General features: G+C 42.7%; 1 protein-coding gene across 3 annotated transcripts; it reads right to left on the reverse strand.

Moving 5' to 3' along the window:
- Positions 1-685: 685 nt before the first annotated feature.
- SLC16A9 (solute carrier family 16 member 9) lies at positions 686-19,591 on the reverse strand. Of its 3 annotated transcripts, XM_065639195.1 has the most exons (8): positions 19,507-19,591; positions 15,274-15,333; positions 14,737-14,854; positions 13,435-13,663; positions 5,201-5,344; positions 4,242-4,337; positions 1,718-2,626; positions 686-1,377 (listed from the first exon to the last, which is right to left on the reverse strand). In XM_065639195.1, exons 4-8 carry the CDS (start codon positions 13,628-13,630, stop codon positions 1,199-1,201), a joined length of 1,524 nt encoding a protein of 507 aa, XP_065495267.1. In that variant the 5' UTR covers positions 13,631-13,663; positions 14,737-14,854; positions 15,274-15,333; positions 19,507-19,591; the 3' UTR covers positions 686-1,198. The 3 variants fall into 3 exon arrangements, with proteins under 3 accessions (XP_065495267.1, XP_065495266.1, XP_065495269.1); XM_065639194.1 differs by lacking the exon at positions 14,737-14,854; XM_065639197.1 differs by lacking the exons at positions 14,737-14,854; positions 15,274-15,333; positions 19,507-19,591 and adding an exon at positions 14,884-14,965.
- Positions 19,592-19,894: the final 303 nt, after the last annotated feature.

Genomic DNA, 19,894 nt, shown 5'->3' on the forward strand with positions numbered 1-19,894 from the left:
AAAGCCAACATACCCCCAGAGCGAGCCTGCAGCTAGAGAGCACCCAGGCAGCGGTTTCAGGGGCTCTCTCTTCACTGGCCTCTTTGGTGTTCAAGTGTTGCAATTCTTGCCACTTCAGCTTGCCTCGCACCTCTTCTGTTATCCTCCCGCCATGCTCTTTCTTGCTCCGTTCCTAACTTTTCTCCTTGCTATGTCCATGACAGCACAAAACCAACACCCTCATAGTGAAGAATTTCTTCCTTAGGCCTAATCTAAATCTATCCTCTTGCAGTTTAAAGTCATTACCTTGTTGAAAGCTCTACTACTAAACTTGCCGTAGCAGGTTCAACCTACCAAACTGTAGCTGCGCATAAAGAGATACCACAGTCCTGCCAGACTCTGGGTGACCTGCTTAGAAACACTCACCTGTGGGCTTCTGCGAGCACATCTCCAGCTCCGATCTACAGATTACGAGCTTGCATAACCAAATCAGCATTTCTTTTCATTGTTTTGACAATCACATTTATTCCTTGGTTTAAAAGGTTTTGGTTCAACAGTTTTATGAAGAGGCTTCACAAAATGTGCAATATTTATAAACAGTTCTTAGTTGCAGTGGTAGTAAGAATCCTTACTTTCATCATGAAGTTTACTTCAGTTATGCAACACAAGGTTGGCTTTGTTCCCCCCGCTCTCCTCCCTCCCCCAATTGGCACTTCATTGTAAATCAGAGAAACTTTAAAAAGACAAAAAGTTAATCTAAGCATGATGTTATAAGCACCTTGCCACAGTATTACATTCTAATAAGGCAATTTTTTTCTTTTTTAAAGTCTGATTGTGCAACTTGGAGACCTATAAAAGGTGACAGAAATGCCAGTCTTCTCCTATAAGGAACAGGCCTTCATTTTTGCTTCAACGTTTTCACCCCTCCACACCATTCCTCTTAAAAAAAAAGTACAGCTGATAATACAGCAGAATAGACCCCTTATAGGGTGAAAGGAAATTACAGTAGATAAAGGCTGAAAACACAGTGCATAGTAAACAAAATAAGACTGTTCTTAAAAACAAACAACAAATACAAGAAGAAAAAGGAACTGAACAACAAGCAACAATGGAATTTTTCTAGTGGAAGAGGATTTTTGGGCTTCATAAATAAGTGGAAAATTACTAAAATATTTTGCTATATAATATAAAAATGCGCAGTGTGTTTTCCATTTGTCACCTAAGCGCTAGATGCAACTTTGTAGGAGTAAGTATTTGGAGGCAGCTTCGAGCTCTGACTGGTACAGGTGTTCCAGCAGGGTAAGGCTGCCAACAGCAGAAGAAATCCACCCAGTAAGACGCAAAAGCCACTGAAATAGAATGCAGTGTCATACTCCTGCGTCCAGTCGTAAAACCAACCTGAGGGTGAAAATAAGAGAGAAGCTCATCAGTGTGGAGTTAAATGCAACATGGCACTGTAAGTCAGAAAAACTTCATGAAAGAAAAAAAAAAAAGGCCAAATATAAAATGTATAAAATGCAGCTTGACCACTTAGACATGAACTGTGCTTTTCATCAAAGCTAAAACCGGAACACAATCAGCTTGGCCAGCTCAAAGGAAACAGGCTTTACTATTTTGGAAGGTTTTGATTTCATCTTTCCATTGTTATTAGGACCAACTAGAACTAGTTGCATGCAAATTAATTCTGTCCAGTCCTGACAAGCTCATGTTCATTTTACAGTATCTACTTTGACCTTACCTACAATTGGTGGTCCAAGGCTATTTCCAAGTCCAGCAAAGAACATAAGTATCCCATATGCGTGAGTCAGTTTCTCAATTCCCACAGTCTTTGTTGTTACATACGGAAAAATCGACCAGTTCCCAGTCAGAAAACCCAAGATCCCAGAAAGCATCGCTAATGTAAGGTAACTTTTGGCGAATGGAATTGCAAACAAGGCCACTCCCATCATTAGTAAGGTAGTTACGTATAGATATAAAGTGTTAACCCATTTAAAATCTGCCAGTATTCCTAAAATAAGTTTGCCAACAGCTGTCATTATGCCTATAATGGAAATAAGGGGCACATGATAGTCATCTTCATTAATGTTTGCACTTCTTGCTACATCTTCCATGAGCAGAGAAGGAGGAAATCCACCAATATCAAAGAGCAAGATGGCAACGAAGAGAGCTGAAAATACTTTGTTCTTAAAAAGAACCGCGGTTTCCTCCCAGTAGTTCAAATAGAGCTGCCACTTCCTTTTGGCGAGTTGCTTGCAGAAGTTTGTCTGTTCTACAACTTTCTTTTTGTATGTGTCTTTCTCATTTACATTTATTGAGCTTAATACATTCTTATTTAAAATGCTATCCTGTTTGTAATCAGGCATATTGTTTGCACATTTTTCATCAATGTAGCCCTTGTCAAGGATGCTTATATTTTCTTCAACAGTCTTTTCTTTTTCGTGGTAAACAAAATATTGATCTGGAACTTTGTCGACACATGATTTTTCTGGTGGAGGGGAATCAGATGACTCCAATGGTCTCATTAGGCTGCCACATGCTAGTATATTTAGAGACAGAGCACCAACTATTAGCAGACAACCATCCAGTCCATATAGATCAATAAGCTCTCTTTGCAATGCTGCATATATAAAGAGTCCAACACTTGAGCCTGTAAAAGGAAAATAAGCTCAATTTAAACTCAAGAACTGAGAACATTCTTCAACACTAACAAACTTCTACATTTCTACAAATCACAGGGATGGTAAGTTATCTGTGCTCCTCTCTCCCCAGTCTAACAGACTGGTAAGTTATCATCCCTCTTGAAGTTACAGTTTCTTTATTGAATATGCACAAAATAAAAAGCTTTTCAAAATATCTGAACGATTTATGATGATTAACACTGCAGACACTTTAGAAACAAGTAGGATCAATACTATAACTGGTCAAAACCACCAAAGAACTATTAAGCCATCCTTCTGCCATGCCCTCACATACACATATTGCTTCAGGTACCATTTTGAGTTAGCACAGTCAGAATTTCACACATCAACATTTTCCCTTTTCTCCTCCTCATTGCCACCTTCCTCCTCCAAGGCGGGAATAGACCTGGGGTCCACCAGGAGCCCTCCTAGAAACAGCCCTTGACTTCTTGCTGTTTAAGAAGGGGGGCTCACACAGTACGAGTTAACTCCAAAGGCCTTTCTGAAGTTCGGCAGGGCCAAACATGCATTTGAGAAGTTGGGCTATTCAGAAGAAAACCCTGAAGAGTAAGCAATTACTATGAACACCAGCATTTTATGCAATCCCACCAATGTAAAGAAAAAGCTCTTGGTTGAAGTGAGCGTAAATCCATCGTAATCAATGGATGTTCACTCACAAATACAGAGCAGTTTTTTCAAGTCAATTTAAAGACAAACTTTAATTTAAAATGATTTGGTGAAGAATGTCTCTAGGTTATATTAAAGCCATTTATATACTTCAGTGCTAAACAAAGGAAAAAACTATCAAATTCAGACTTGTTTTGTCTGCCAGGTACTAAAATTAAGATCAGGCCTTAAGGCAAACTACCTGGAATCCCAACAAAAGCCACTGAAAATTATTCCAAGGAACATTTCTGCAGAAGTTCCCCTTTATTCCACTGGTGTGGATCTGGCAGTAATATCTCACAACACCCTGTACTGACCAGGCGTCTTCTCACTAACAGCTACCTGAGAATTTTTCTTGTATTATCAGAGGCTCATTTTTTTCTAGGATGCTTTAACATACGTGGGCAAAAAGCTGGGATTAGTTTTTGGAAGATTTCAGAATTTAGTCTCCTTTTAGATTGGAAACGAAAAAATATTAAAAATATAAGCCCAAACTTCAACTACTCCTTTGAAGATGCAGCTAATGTGAGGTTATGGTGATCCAGCATTTATATCCTGCATCTCCAATCTTTTTCTCACCTCGGCTCTTGTGTAAGAAAGAAGAGGGAGGAGAGAGCCCTATAGAAAGTTTAACCCCTTATTACCCATGGCATAAAGCCCAAGTTACTCATGAGTCTGCTTTTAGGTTAGTGAATCTCCTTTTTTCGTCTATATGGATAAGCCATACCATACACCTGCAGTGTAGTTACTATTTTATCTGAAGCCTGATTTTATCTGCTCATTGCTACTGATGTTTTGACTTAAGTACTTCAGGAAGTAACCAAGAAAAATATAATAATCTCCTGGGTTTTATTGCTAGGGTAATGGTAGCTGTATCACAGTTCAAAAGTTAGAGAGAATGACAATTAAACGTCATACCTGTTGATATCAGACCAAGCGCAAGGCCTCTGCGTTTGTCAAAATAGTGGCAAGTGATGGTAACTGTCGCAGTGTACAAAAGGCCACATCCAAGCCCTTGGGAAAAAGAGTTAGAAATATAGCATGTAACATACTCTGGGAAATGAGTGCTCCTTTTTCTTCCCCAGATAATACAGTAGTGTGCCCTGGGCACAGAGGTACCTCTTAACTCTGGCTCAGCGCCAGCTAGACCATCCTCATGCCAACAGGGCCTTTGGGCTGCCCCCACCACCCCTGGCTGCACAACCTGCCTTTGCAGGCTGGATTTGAGGCGTTTGCCGGCCCGGGCTCGGTGCTATGTGGAAGGGTTACCTGGCTTTCAGCCCAGAGAGCTGCACTGCAGGGCACAGTGCCCCGGCCAGCACGCTGCTGGGTGCCTGCTGGCCAGAAACTGCCCCAATTCCTGGCACCCTTAATTCGATAAACCACCCACAGCAGAGGGGCAGGTCACCACCTGCCAGGAGAACAGGAACTTCGTGCCTTTAGCACAGCTTTTCAGGTGCAATCCAGTTATGTGGAGAACAACAGTGCTCCCTAATGACCTCTAATTTATCAAATTAGAATGAGTACATGACAAAATTCCTGAAGAGATGTTATTCAAGACTGGCACTTCATGCCTGCAGAAGACCTGCTCGATTCCACCTCTTTAGTAAAACCTCAGCTTCTCCATCTCTAACAATCGCGTCACAGGACAAACTGTTTTCAAGCCCTGAAGAACAGGTGCATTGCCTTTATCTTTCACTACATAATAACAGCCTGCCTGTGTGACACCCCTCCCCGCCCCAAAATAAAGTATTCCTTGATAATACAAGTCCCGGATTATCGCTGCCTCTGTGAATCAGTTTCCCATTTCAGATTCATAAACCAAGACTCAAAATAATAAAGATTAAGTCTCTATATGAAGGGGAACTGTTTCTTACCAACAACAATCCCATATGAAATATACAGAAAGTATATGTTAGGTGCAAAACTGCTCATCATGAGCCCCCCAGCCACCATAAAGCCACTGAAAATTGCTACTGGTCTTGCTCCAAAAGATGATACGCATATGCTGCAGACAGGACCTAGAGGAAAAGCAGGAGAAACATCCTTAGTAAATACCAGTACCAGTAAGAAAAATTTCAGTCTATGGAAATGTTTCTTGCAGTAGTTATTTAAAGACATAATTATATTAAAGAACAATTGAGAGTACTCATTTCTATAGGATTTTTTAAAGACAGTTATAAAAATACAAGATCAGGATTGCAAGATTTTTGTTCAAGAATAAAATGACATCAAGACCATGAAACGGTACCAAGGCTGGGAGGGAGACAGTCAGCAAAACATTCTTTAAACACAGGATGATACACACACACTAGACTGTAACACTGTCACTGCACATCTAAGGACATGTACAAAGGTTCTGAAAAGAATCTCCCTCTTTAGGTACCAAAAGAAGTTAGACCATCAGTCGAGCTTTAACCAAGTGTGTATTTTTTGACGGGGCCCAAAACTTGCATTTCGAAAAAGACAGTATCTGTATTTGTCTTGATATGAGATTTATAAAACTGAAATGGAAAATATTAACTTCTGATCATAATCATGGTAAGAATGCCACCTGGTGCTCAGAGGAAATATCTGCTGAGATACCAGATAAAGACAAACAGTATTCTGCCCCGATTTTCTAGGTAATTAAATACCTGCTCATCCATATTCTACCGAATAACTGCTTATTACCTATCTTGGATTCTAAACAATGGAAACTAAAAGGCATTTACTGAGAAGGTCCAGATCAATGTTCATGAAGTTGAGAAGAGGTTTTTCCCTCTCTTAACCCCCACGGTATTTCTTGGTTGGTTAGCTTTTCAAAACAAGAACAAAGTGCAGGCAACATTCGTACTTCTGCCTGTACTCAGCCAGTTCTCCTCTCACAGAAGTTGTAGAACAAGCACTTATTTTCAGTTGTGTGACCTGGAATACACCTTTTAGTCTGAAGTAGAATGCAAGCTCGGTGCCCTGCATAAATAAGCAACCAGCAAGGGACTTGCCTTGCAAAAGACAATCTCTCATCTGAAACGCTGCAGTTCCAAACATTCATAGACTTGAATATTAGCCCCAAGATCCTAAACTCAGCAACTTTGATATTAGAAGTTAGATAAACAGATGAATGACATTATTTAAAAAATTACAGCAGCAACAACAAAAAAACCCTCACCACCTTTGTATCTCATTCACAATACAGAGACACCCAATGGTCCATTCAATCTGCAAAAGCAGTAACTTTGGAGTCTGTTATTTGTAAAGGTTGGTCCTCCCTGACTCAGATGTAACCGAGATTCCCTGCAGATGGGAGGTGAGCCCAGAGAGGCGATCCGAGGTGAACAGCAGTTGGAGCTGGGGATGGTGCTTGCTGAGGTTTGCAGATGGGAGGTAGCAGCTGGGAATGCAGGCAAGGCTTTCCTGTGGTTACCGGCCATGGGACAAGCATTTCTGGCAAGCAGGAGTACAGATTCGTCAGCAGGTGAAACAATCCTCACAGGCAAGGCAGGTCAGAACTTTTGCCCTACATGAGAGCTATCTGCCTAGGGAATGTAAAGGGAAAGGAGTCTGAATTTGGGCTTATCCAGGCAAAGAATCAGAGTTAAAGAAGAATCGAGAAAAATCTAGGGAAGTGGGGTTTACTTGGATTTTGGAACCGATGAAAAAGGAAGCTGTAAGCACTCACTGCTTCTCCAGAGCCAGCACGCTGTGGGAATGAAAGCCAGCCAGAATAACTTGGGCAGAGCAACTTGCCGAGAACAAAAGCTGAGAGTGTTAAATCGTTGCTGATTCTTAGAATTAATTACTAGAACTGGCAAATTAATATTGGTATGTTTCCTAAAACCACAGGATTTAAAAATAAACAAAGGATTGAATCTGTAATACCCTAAAAGTTCTTCCACACTAAAAGAACATTAGGTAGTGATAACATAATTCAGTTAAGCAGAGGAATTTGCACTCTTTCTGGTCTTTAATTCTCACCCACTATCTTGCTAAAACAAACAGCATTTCCCTTCTACCTGCTCTCTATATTTCAACGCAGCTTCTTTCAGAAGGTGTCTGTCCAGGCTGGAGTGGTGGTACAGACTGCACTGATTGCCACTAGAGGATCCAAGGTGAAGCTGGACCCTCTGATCCCAAGCTAGAACAAGGGAGACACAGATATGAAGAACGTGTCTTCATAATCTGACAAGGACACTCTCCTCTGGAACGCCATCAAAAGCATCTCTGACAGGGTCCAAGGAGATGCTCTTCCAGCTTCTCCCACTCACAAAAAATAATCCCAAAGGAGAACAGAAAGTACAAAGATCTTTTTGCTCTGATATGGAAAATAACCTGCACAAAACTGAAGAACCTGCTCCAATAAGCTCAGTGTCAATGTGGCATCTCGCACAGCAAGAGATCTGGCAGCTCAGCAATGGCCCTGTTTTTAAGAAGGAATGCCAGTATAAGTATTAAAATAATTATTATAGGCCTCTGGGATGAGAAGAAAAACAGTTCCATCTTCCCCTTCACACCAGGTCCTACTTTCACACTCCCCTCATCCTACTGCTAGAAAATAAAAGTCACAAAAGAAAACCTCCATGACAGCCAGCCTCTTTGTTCTTTTCCTTCTTCACCATATTCCCTCTCTTTCTCTGTTTCCCAAAGCGCTGGCATTTTTTTCCACCAGGCACAGTTCCTTTGGTTATTACCATGGTATTTGCACAGGAGCTCAATGTGCACAAACATGTCATTCTCTACAAGTAATTCAAGAACAATGGGTTCAAGGCAGTTAATTCTGGTCAAACATCCAGCTTCCCCAGAGTGAGACTGAGACTTGCTCTGTGAACCCCTGCCCTGTGGATTTTGTTCAAAGTGAACATTCCGAAGAATGTAAGAGCCTATCTATAGTCACACAGGAAACGTTCTTCAGGCAATATAAAGTGTTTTCATTAGTTGACTCTCGTTCAGAAAGATCCTTCCACTGAAAATGTATTTCTCACTCTAACATGAACAACATAAAAATAAAATCCCAGTGGCAATCCTCAATAGTAAGCATGGAAAATGGCCTTTAAGAACACATTTTGTTCAGTTTGTCAAACAACGGCAGGGGTTAGTACTGGTATCAGAATAATATTTGGAGAAATTGATATTTACCTCTTTTACAAGTAAAATCCCTGGAGCTTTTTTCCTTCCAAACGATGTCTCTTAAAACTAGACCAAACTCTACCAAAAAAAATACACCAGCCCAGCTTATAAGAATGACAGCTAACTCTAGGAAGAAAACTGTATTGTTCAGAAAGACCTAGAAGCCAGCACGGGTACAGCCACTGCTCTTCAGCACATAACCCATCAAGGCTCAGCAGCCAGTAACACAATTATCAGGCAATGCAGAGGAGGAATCACGAAGATCCCCGGACAAAATGGGAAGAAGTAGCAGAAAGAAGATGGGCCCTCACAGTAGATCTTCATGTAGAGAGATCAAAGAAGAACGCCTAGCAGCAATCACTTGTACATTGATATTTTCATTAATTTTTCTTTGCATAAAAGACTTTACCCTCAGTGAGACCTGGACATGGAAGTAAGTCCTGCCCAAGATGTGAGAACAAGCCATCTGCTGCTCAGACAGGGACTTTATAACTACCACAATCTTCTGACCTCCAGACAAGTACTAATTTGTTTTGTTTCACAGACATCAAGAGCTAACACTCTCTTCCTCAGACTTCTTGCATGAAGAGAAAAATTCTGCAAATCAACACTCCTCCACTTGCTCATCTCAAGGCTCCTCCTCCCTTCACCTTATACACACACAAAGCCTTTTGCTAAACAAACAATACTGGACAACTGAGTTCATTTTCTTATCGCCTGCATTCATCTGAACCGCCCTACTTGGTGGTATCTGTCTGAGCATGTTGAAACCATAGAGTAGAAGCAACGCTCATGGACTGCCCGTAAAATCCACTGGACAGAACACAAGAATATTTTTTTGCCTCTTAAATGCACTGCTAAGGCCTGATCATAATAAATATAGTATTCTCCAAGTGTTTGTCCTTTGGATAAGAATATAGATCAGCAAAAGCCTTTTTACATGGGACAGCAACTCACTCCCAACTGGTTGAAAGGCCTGCTCCTTTCTGATAAAGTTATTGAATGAACTGGGGTCCTCTTTGGGGGAACCTTTGGGACACCCTCTCCGCTCCCCACAAACTATGTATAGCTTCCATAATTTACGGTGGTGGCTACCTACGTGTGAGGTTTTTGTCCAAAAACATGTAGATTCTGCGAAGGTTTTTTTAGAGTTGTAAAAATATTGCTTGAAAACACAAAATTAAGCTTTTTCAACATTTAACACTGAATGCTTCAGGCCAGCAGAAACATCCCATTAATTTATCAAGACATGCCTTCGAAGGGAGAATCTTCCCTTTGTTCTTTCTCCATTAATAAATGGGAGTGGGAATAAGAGACCGATGCTGGTGCTTCCTGCTGTGCCAAGTACTGTGAAGTCAATTCTTACTATAAACAGCTGTGGTGCCAATTACAGATGCCAAAGTCTTTGTTTTGCCTCTGTTACAAGTGTAACATGGATCAAATTTAATTTCAGGCTCCAAATGGAAGTGAAATTAACAACACTTGGTGCAGGAGAAATGTGCGATCTTCAACAGCATAATAAATATCCTTCTCTGGCATGTTTTAGCAGGGGAAACATGCTAAGCTCCTTCAAATTCTTCCTATGCAAAAAGCCCTACGTCATCCATGGAGCCATGTACCACATCTACTATATAGCCTGACCAGCGTTATGACACCCAGTATTGTAGAGGAGGTCTCACCACTGCCCTGTGCAATAACACTGACGCTTTTCTCTCACTGTTTTAGGCACATTTCTTCCCATACACCGTAAGGTTGCATCACAGAAAGTTGTAACTCAAGTCATCCTGCAAGGAAGAGATCAACCATGTCCCCATCCCATTCCCTTTTCCAGATGATGAGCTGAACAGCCCAGCTCAGGGCTGGACTCTGGCCCGAGTGACGCTGTCTGTGCTGTGAGCAGGAGGACGGAAATCCAACACCGGGCGGCTGGGAAATTCATCTCCATAAACAAGGTGCTGTCCCGCGTTTCGATGTCTCGAGTCTAAGTTTAGCTCTCACACAAGCAAGAGGTAAACACTGTAGAAAGGATACAGCAAATGTGAACGGACTCGCCAGCATCAGCTATTTCAGAACATTTTTAAGACTACATGTAGAGAGGGAAGGGGAGAAGACGCACAGAGCGTTTTTGTGTGCCAGCTGGCATACATATAAGGACATTTTCTTCTTTTTGGTGAAATTACAGTACTACTATAGCAAAGTCACTGGACCTACCTTCCACTGTTAGAGAAGCTAGATAATGTGATTTCCAGTGCTATCAATGAGAAAAGTCTTCCTTAACAAAATGGACACTAACTTATTTCCTGGATGTAGCTGCAAATCTGCCACAACTGCCATTCTTTTTCCAGGCTGGCATCTATAGCTTCAGAAAAGTGATGTTAATTGGAGAGGGTTCACAGAAGAGTCTTAATTAAAAGAGCGGAAGTCTCTTGTATCAATGGCAAAAAGACTGTATCAAGATACAGGCTTAAAAGAAAATTTAGAAGCAATTTGATTGCAGGCTCCAGACACACACCACACTTATCCAGATGCTTCAAAATATGTCACTTAAAGATAACATTATTAATCATCTGAAAACAAAAACTAAGCAACTTGTATCATAAGATTACATACTTTTAAAGGAGGGAACAAACTACTGAGAAAAGCCATAAGAGACAGAGAACGCACAAAACTAAAGTGCTCTAAATCAAATGAGAATTACAGTATTTTCTGCATGCAACATGGACTGCTTTAGGAGTACCAATACTTGAAAATATGTCTTTGGATAACTAGATCAGAGACTGGAAACCAAAATAGAGGAGGAGAAGGAAAAGAACAACGAATACTAGAAGAGTCAAGTTAGGAACAGTAAAAGGCAAGGGAACTGCTGAAAGGCTTTGGGGTAAAGCTGTCCTGTTACTGGCATTCATACATGCAGTATTGCTCCTGAAATCAGCTTGCCTGGGGAGGTTGTTATTAAGTTATAGATAGTATCTCTTCACGTACATGAAAACATGCTAATTTAGAAATAGTCATTTAGTCCAATCATCTAGTTAACACAGGCTACAACACACAGTGGTCCCACCTGCCCTACAATACTGGAACTTGCAAGAGCAGAAATAAGAACAGAAGCAAGTTCTCTTTTCCTATATTCATGAAAAGGGCCCAACTTTGCAATGTGTTATATCAATGGTTTCACACTGAAGAAACACATATTCTTTACCCTAGTGACTAGGTCTGAAAAAGGACTGCTATGAAAACTGCATGAAAAATTGTGACTTGTCAAGAGCATTCAAGTTTTAAGTAGAGCTTATGATACTTACGGTGTCCCTCCAACAAGTTTACTTTAAGTAAAGTTATCATTAAGGTCAGATCCCAGCTTGATAAGACACTGAGATCTTCCATTTCGGGTAAAGCAGGGAACATATATTTTGTTTTCAGTCAACTCTGATAATATCAATGCAATTAAAAGGCACTCACTGTACTTTTCTTTGAAGGCATTAAAAGTAGGAATGATTTATTAAGCTTCCAAATCCCAAACTGAAAGAACGGAAGTACAGTGACAGACAACGTTCCTCCTAAGCCATCAAAATTTCAAGTAATTTAAGCATTCCATGCCAAAATCAAACACAACGGTATCTTTTATTTCTATTATTCATTCACAGACATTTCTATTTGCTATAAAGCAACTACTGACAATTGCTCACAGTGGCAAGACAGAGAGCATTAAGAAATCTGGAAATCAGCATGGTGTTGACATACAAGAAACAGGGTTGAGGCTCTTGTCAGCAGAGTGAGCCAGAGACTTCTGGTCTCCAGGGAGCGGGTTGTTTTCACTCCTTCTCTTGCAATCCCTTTCTGCCTAGTTTTTCTTCAGTAACTATCTTGTTGAGCCTTTTTCCCCTGCCCCACTTCATTCTTTCACTCAGGTTTCTTTAGGTCTTGATCCATTAATAAAAGGAGTTAATGCCCTCAAAACAGGAAAATAAAAAAGTATGACGGAAGAGTAGTCTACAGTCCTTTGCCCACTTACACCCTGGGATTGAAAAGAGTCTTCTTGTGGTGGATGACACACCTACCTTTGCCCATTTCCATCCTGCCTAGTGATATAAAACCCCAACACAAGCATGATGCCAGTATTTGGCCAGTTGTATTGTCATACAAAGCAGTGGTCTTTATTCAGGTCTGTATTGCTATTTGAATGTCAGCTTTCTTCTAAGGAGAGATTTTGCCAGAATCCTGAGCTGCATTTTGTCCATTAAGCTACATAATTGCTTTTGCCCATAGCAATTTCTCTACTGATATGCATTTTTTTTCCAGATTCAGCAAAAACATAATAGTTCCCACGGTGAATCTTCAAAAAGCAGAAGTTACTGATATTACCCAGTACAATACCTATGCTCGATATTAAAATAACAATAAAACCCTGCTGTTACTCTCAAAGTGACAATGTCTTACTACAGAAAACCTTCCAGTAAAGTTGTTTTATTTAATGCCACTGTTATCCATAACTTTCCAGGCTTCAAATGGAGATTTTTCTTAAACACTGAAAAAGAGCCCTCGCCACCCTAACTGGTGGATTTACTTGCAGAGCTGAAAAATGCATAACTGGTTTATTGATTGACTTGGTTTTTTTCTTAAAGCACTTTAACCATTTCATTCTAAGAGTTTTCTCTGATTTTAAAGATAGTAATGCAAATGTTAGTCTTCAAGACTCATTAAATTTTTTTTTAAATCCCATCAACAAAATTACCACTTAGTTTCCCAGACAGTTTGGTTTTTCCTGTTTATCCAAATACAATAATTTTGAATTTTCTAAGGGTAATACTTTTATTGCTCTTTTATGATTATATTGTTTTCGTTTATGTATAGTGGAACTACAAATGTAATTTTCTTACCTGTCTTGACCTAAAACAAAAATGCAGCATCCTCATTCTATCATTTGCAACTGTTTCTAATATAATTCCAAAAGCACACACAGACGGAAGCATCTCTTAGAAAGAAACGTTTTGATTTAAGACACACTTACTGGCAAGCAATCCGATTCCATTTGCTAGTGATCCAACCCAAGCAGTCTTGCCTTTCCCTTCTCCAAAAGCATCCAGCCATTCTACATACAAGACTCCCACCGCCAGCGGTGATCCGTAACACAAGAACTGAGTGAAGAAGGAAACGACAACAATCACCCAGCCCCAGCCACCATCGGGTGGTTTCCGAAATACCATCTTGCCAGATGAGTGCAGATGTGCAGGCAGAACCTGTGTAAACAAAAAACCAACCAAACAGAACCAAGCATTAGAAGAGTGACTGATCTAGGTTTGCTAATGCAAGTGAGCTGTACAGAGAAGCACACATTCAAACAGAGGCTTTTTTCAACCAGCCTTCAAGAAATATATTCAACACAGCACACAGACAATGAAAATTAGTTATCATTTGGTACTTCTACCTCTTCTGGATAACACAGGAACAGTACACAAAGCATTAATAAGTCATACATACATCAGCACTGTATTACAGAAGGGGGGAACATTTCATTTTCTGAGTGTTAAACAGCCTTTGTGAAGACCTCAGGCATTAATATCTGACATAGTTCAAGGAGAGAACCACATGGCCACCAGCTATTAAGCCCTCAGATACCATGAGTGAAGCACATAGGCTCGAAGGTCAAGAAAAGCTACAACTATAAAACAATCCCAACAAATAATTTAAAAATTTTAAAAAATCACAAGTATAAAAATATTAGTTCAAGGTCCAAAAAAGGAAAAACTTAGCTGTAGTCTCAGCACAGTACCTTGCAGTTTAGCAAGGTGTTTGCCACCAGATAGTGTAATCTGGGAGGAGCAGGCCAAGAGGAAGACTGACATTCTGGAAATAGTAACAGTTCAGTACTTTGCTCCGTCAGCGAGGTGATGTGTAGAGGAGTGATACATCCAAAAATCACTTTGTACATATTAGTAAGCGGAGTTCTAAAACTGTATATAGGTGTTGGCTTATATGACAAGACATGACAGTATTAAACATGCACGCAAAAATCTCCTATAACCTGTTACAGTGTCCTCCCTCTCACTTTGCGCATATCGCCCTTCCCCAAACTGGCATCCACTTCTTGAACTCCATAAATACCCCCTTAGTCCTCTGCATGGCAAGGTCCATCACTTATGCCTCTATGGCTTTAAATAACTGACTGTCCTCACACCCTCTCAAGATTAGTTTGTGAAAGTAGAGACCAATGCCTCTAACCTCTGGTGAAGAATTTAGAATTTTCCAGGCCAAAGTGCTTTGGAGTTTGGACAACTCCAATGATATGCAAGTCCCTGTGCACACAACTAACCTGCCCTCCCTCTCTACAGGGAGAAATCTGCCGAAGTGATGACCACAAAACCCATGTTGTGTTCCTGGCTCTGTCACTAATTGCATGTGTGATTCTCGACAATTTTAATTCATTTACCCTGTAAGATAGAAAGAGATAAGATCTTACCCTGTTTTCTTCTTGAAATACCCTCAAAGACCATCTTCACACTACAGCTTATGCATTAAGGCTGCTGCAATAACAGTTCTGCTCTGGGAGATAGCCATAAGATAAAGCAGAAAAATAAACGCGTCACACTGCCTTTTTGACTTGCAACCCAGCAGAGATGGAAAAAAATTACTGCTGTATGAAAGCAATGGTGTAAACAAGTAGACAGTAACAGAAATTTCATTCAAGCTCCCCACACTCTTTGCTCTGGCAACTTTTAAGAATTTGCATTGAAACCTTACAAAAAAGCTACAGTACAAATTTTTGAGGAATAATTACTATAGAGACATGAAAAGGGCCAGTTGTAGTTTAGAGATGCACTTATACGTTACTTTGAGGGTAGGTACTTACAGATGATGACAAAAAAGTCCTTCAGCTTCCTATAAATGTACCTTCATGTGGTGACTCTGCCTGCAGAAAAAGAGCAGCAAAGCGAGTGTTCAGCTGAAGTATCACTGCGACAGTGGACACAACTCTGAAAAACTGGTGTCTTCATGTTAAATTTCTTCTTTTTAATATGTTTTCAGAGGAACTTCAGAAGTAACCAAGTTATCTCTGTGGAGAGGTACTGATTCCCCCTCAATTCATTAGCAGCTGACAGCATCCTTGAGCTCCAAAATAACAAAAACATTGTCTACTAATGTGAAATAAGCTTCGATGTTCAAGGTCCTTTAGGAGTGATTTACGGTTTTAACATACTGACAGTCCTTCAAGATACAGTATTTCCAGTTACAAATGTTACAAAGTTATGTGTTTCAGTTATAAATGTAAACTCTGATTTATTTCCTCAAATGCCTGGTAACTGTCCCTTGATTACATCAGATGCAAGGGTGACAGCTGGGATGGACAGAAATCACGCCATACCATATGCTATCAAAGTATTCAAAAGTCACTTATCGTTATTTTCCTGCTACAATAACCTTTATAAAAAAGGGGATCCCCGCATTTCTACACAAAATATTTAAACTATATACATGCAGTCACCAAAAGAGCTGACATATGCATCTCTCTGTGTATTAAATAAGTCTCACTTGGCTTGTTTTGACCCTGACTGGAGTAAAAATGGTGGAAATGAGTAACAGCTTCAAGAAAAAGCACTTCCACTGAAACAAAGCAAGGAAATTTTCAGAAAGCCACTAAAATAATGGGAATAGACAGTAAGTAATCCCAACTCATATTTGTTTAAAAAGCAGCCTTTAGAAAACAAACACATTTTCACTGTTATATTGATTTCCACTATATTGACGTCCTAAAATTTGGCACAGAGACAACTCTGAGTTCAGTTCTGCTATTCTGAACACTCGATGGGGAAGAGGGGAGGGCAGGGCAGGAGAGGAAAGAAGTTTTCATAGTCTTAGGTCACGTAGTCTTTTCTAACAGAAAGACAAAAAACGCTGGATCAGTTCCTCATCTGCTGCAAGTCTGAACAGCTTTATTGACTTTAACCAACTGCTCCTGACTTACACAGCAAGAGCTGACCTCTCACATCCTGGTGACTCCCTATTTTGTACCACAGATGTCTTTTGCATCTTCTAGCACAATAACAAGATTTTAGGCAGTAAAAATATCTCTACTTTCTAAACATTTTGAGCCATTTACAGTCTGTGATTGTCAAGCAAAAATTGAAAACCGCTGTCATTTTTCCCCAGAAATCACCCTCAAAGTGCAAGCAGATCTACAAAGTCCCAGAGTTTGGTTTTTAGAACAAACACAATCTGGCTTCTCCTCCCCTTTCTTGCAGGTTGCTCCTTCACCTCACGCCACTATGTGCCTCTCAACTAAAATAAGGTGTATTTTCTAACTTCCCTGGAGGCACAAAGTCTGAGAGCCGTGTGCAAGGAGCCCATTCCCAAAGCCCTCTGCTACGATACATGGTTGAAGATGTTCCAGTCAATCAAGCTGCTGCTGGGACTGTGGATATCAATATACCTTTTACTGGTACATTATTCAACGCTTCCCTGAAAATGTCAAGTTGTAGTATAAAAGCTTGGTAGCACAGACAAGAGCTGACAGTAGGAACTAAACCTTCACTGCTCCCAACACAGGCATCGAATCTGTGCGGCAACTTGGGAGGGATCCAAAGTGTCTTTTACTATTTTCTACCTGTGTGGAAGGAGGACACAGGCTGCACAGATATGTGCAATCATGTAAAATAAAGAAGCAGAAACGCATACAGAAACGAGCACTTAACAGTTTTGTTTTCCTTTGGAACGAGCCAAGAAGACTTGTGTGATCTTGGAAAGAGACAAACAACCAGGGGTTTAAGATTCAGGTGGGAGCCACTTCACAAACCTTACTGTTCACAAAACCTAAAGATGTTGTTTCAGACTCCAGGAAACCTAGTCACATCAAAAAATGTTGAAATGGAGGGATGAAGCATAAAGAATTAAACAGTAACGTGAAGTTTCGTCAGAAAAAGCTTTTCAGTGAGCTGTACTCACTGTGAATAAGAATCAGAGGAAGGGAGCTGCTTGATGAAAGCCTTTACCATCAACAAGAAACTCTAGAGAACAAACTGAACAACAACTTTTAATTTGGAAAGAGAAAAGCGTCTGGCTGCAACTATTTTCTTTTATCTAAGCAGCTTTATCACAATATTGAGCTCTTTTTCTATAAAACTTAAAATTTGGGTTAAAAGATGGCAGAGGAGCACCAAAAAAAAATAATTGGTCTAAAGAAAAGGAGCACAACTGAAACATTAGCCTTCAGCACAGAAATCAATCTGTGGCAAAGGGAATCTTGAGAAAGACAGTAGCAATATAGTTGTTTCCAGTTTGTTATTTGTGCAAGCGGAGTCTGGTTAAGTACGCTGCTTTCTGCGAGCAGCACATGGCTGCAAAGAAAGCCGATGTCAGCAGAACCACTGTGTGGTTGACACTCAGTTATTCCAGTTTTGCAAGGCACTCGTACACATTAAGACAGTACCAGCCAGAATAGTATTAATAACATCCCTCATTTTAGGCTGAATTAGATTGCATGTAAATTTCTATTTATTTTTCAGGCAACATTCTTGCAACTATCATCTGAAGTTTCTGCTACCCTTAGCTTGCAAATAACACCTAGACCATTAAAGTGGCGGTGATACATTACAATTGTTTTTAACATATTCATCGTATCCAAACACCTGCACAGGTACTGACATGGCAGTATAAGCATTGTATTAGATACACTGAAAAAGACGCATCTGTACTTTGATGACATCAGATTTTGACTGATGTTCTAACTACGCTAGCTCTCCTTGTTTAAATATTTGTCTTTAAGTTCTTTCACACTGAATGTAGCTATTTCCTTCTTCGCATTCAGGTTTACCTATTTCTTGTGCTCCTCCACTTTCCCATTTGTAAGTTACGCAGGAGGCTCATCAACATACATACTTCCATTTCTGCACGATGAGGGAAGCAACATGGAGTTTAAAACAAAACAAAATACCAAAACAAAACTTACTGACGACGTAATGATGTTTTTCCATTCTGCAAAATCAGTTCACGTAAAGAAGCATCAACCAGGACAGCACATAAACCAGCCAGCTTTGTACAAATCTGTCAGCTCAGGACAACCAGTCCTACCTGTTTCCAGAGCTTCAGAGGGATGGAACCCCCCCCGCCAAGTATGACTGCCTGTTAGACGCTAGCACAAATCCATGCAGGTAGATGCAAGCCGGCGCTGCTATAAACCACCAGCAAACTTCATTTACCAGAGGAGAGCTCCTCTGCAGAACAAGAGCACGGCGTGCGCCACCTTATGCATCACAACCTACGGGGGCTCCCCTTGGCATCCACTCTCCCAACCGGTCCATGCCCCTTGCCCAGGTCCTCCGTGGGGATGGACGGGCTCTTATAGCCCCCGGCTCACCTCGCCTCTCCCCACGCCCCCAGGGCCAGCCCACACTCCGGCTCCAGAGGGACGCATTACACACCGACGCCTTCCAGCCCCAGACCTGTTCCAACGGGAAGCGCTCATCCGCATGCCCTCATGACTGAAGGTCGCCCCCGGCAGCCCGATGCCACGCACACAGCGAAGTCACGGCCGCGCCGTGCCGCGCTGCTCCGAGCAGCTGCGGCCTCCGAATCGCTGACAGGTGCCCGCGATGGACACGCACGGATGCTCAGGTGCCCACTGCCGTGTGCCAAAGCGGGCGCTGGCACCGCGACGCCACTGGGTGCCACCAGGCACGCACAGGGAACACCGGGAGGTACCCGCGGGGTGCTCACAGAGGGCACCGCGGGGCGGACGTCGATGGGAACCGCAAGGGACTCGGCCGCCCCGGCGGGCACCCAGGGGCGACGGCAGGTCCTGAGCCGGCTCCTTTCTCTGAGCCGCGGGCGGCGCGGACGTCCCTGCACAGCCCCCTTAGGGCCACCGACCTGGCCCAGCCGCCCCGCGCACCGGCACCCGGGGCCGGCACAGCCCCGCGAGGCCTCCGGCCGGACAGCCGGGCCGGCCGGCGGCAGCGGCCCCGCCGGGGGAGGCGCACGGCCACCCGCCGCGGCTCCGGCCGGCCCGGCCCCTCGCTCCACACACCCCCGCGGCCCCCCAAGGCCCGGCCGAAGCCCGGGTCTCCCCGAGCCGCGGCGTCCCCATTACCTGCGCCCCGCGCCGGCGGCAGCGGGCGGCCCGTAGGGCGGGGGGCAAGAGCCGCCCCAGCGAGCCGGGGCAACCCCGCATCCCCGGCGCGGCGGGGCGAGGCGCGGCCGCGGCCGGTGCCGGCACGAACCGGTTGGAACTCGGGCGGGGGAGGAGCCGCCGGGGGCCGCCACCCCCTCCTCCCCCCGGCCGCCAGGCTGGCCCCCGCCCCGCCGGCCAGGCGTGGGGCGGCCGCTCGCCCCTCGGCTCACGTCCCTGGCGGACCCCCGCCCTCCCTCTGCTCGGCGGGCAGACCCCGGCCCCGCCGCCTCCCTGTGCCGCGCTCTCGCCGGGGAGAGGCGGACACCGGTCCCCTGCCGAGGGTCGCTCCCAGCCTGGGGCCGGGCGG

Source organism: Caloenas nicobarica, chromosome 7 (genome assembly GCF_036013445.1).
Source record: "Caloenas nicobarica isolate bCalNic1 chromosome 7, bCalNic1.hap1, whole genome shotgun sequence".
Classification (NCBI taxonomy): Eukaryota; Metazoa; Chordata; class Aves; order Columbiformes; family Columbidae; genus Caloenas; species Caloenas nicobarica.

Bases quoted from the DNA above. Each gene is read 5' to 3' on its own strand.
- SLC16A9 (XM_065639194.1), bottom strand. From the start codon at position 13,630: ATGGTATTTCGGAAACCACCCGATGGTGGCTGGGGCTGGGTGATTGTT. The intron at 4,338-5,200 runs GTAAGAAACAGT...CTTTTTCCCAAG, and splicing joins TTCATATGGGATTGTTGTTG to GGCTTGGATGTGGCCTTTTG. The intron at 2,627-4,241 runs GTATGACGTTTA...TTCCTTTTACAG, and splicing joins GCTTGGTCTGATATCAACAG to GCTCAAGTGTTGGACTCTTT.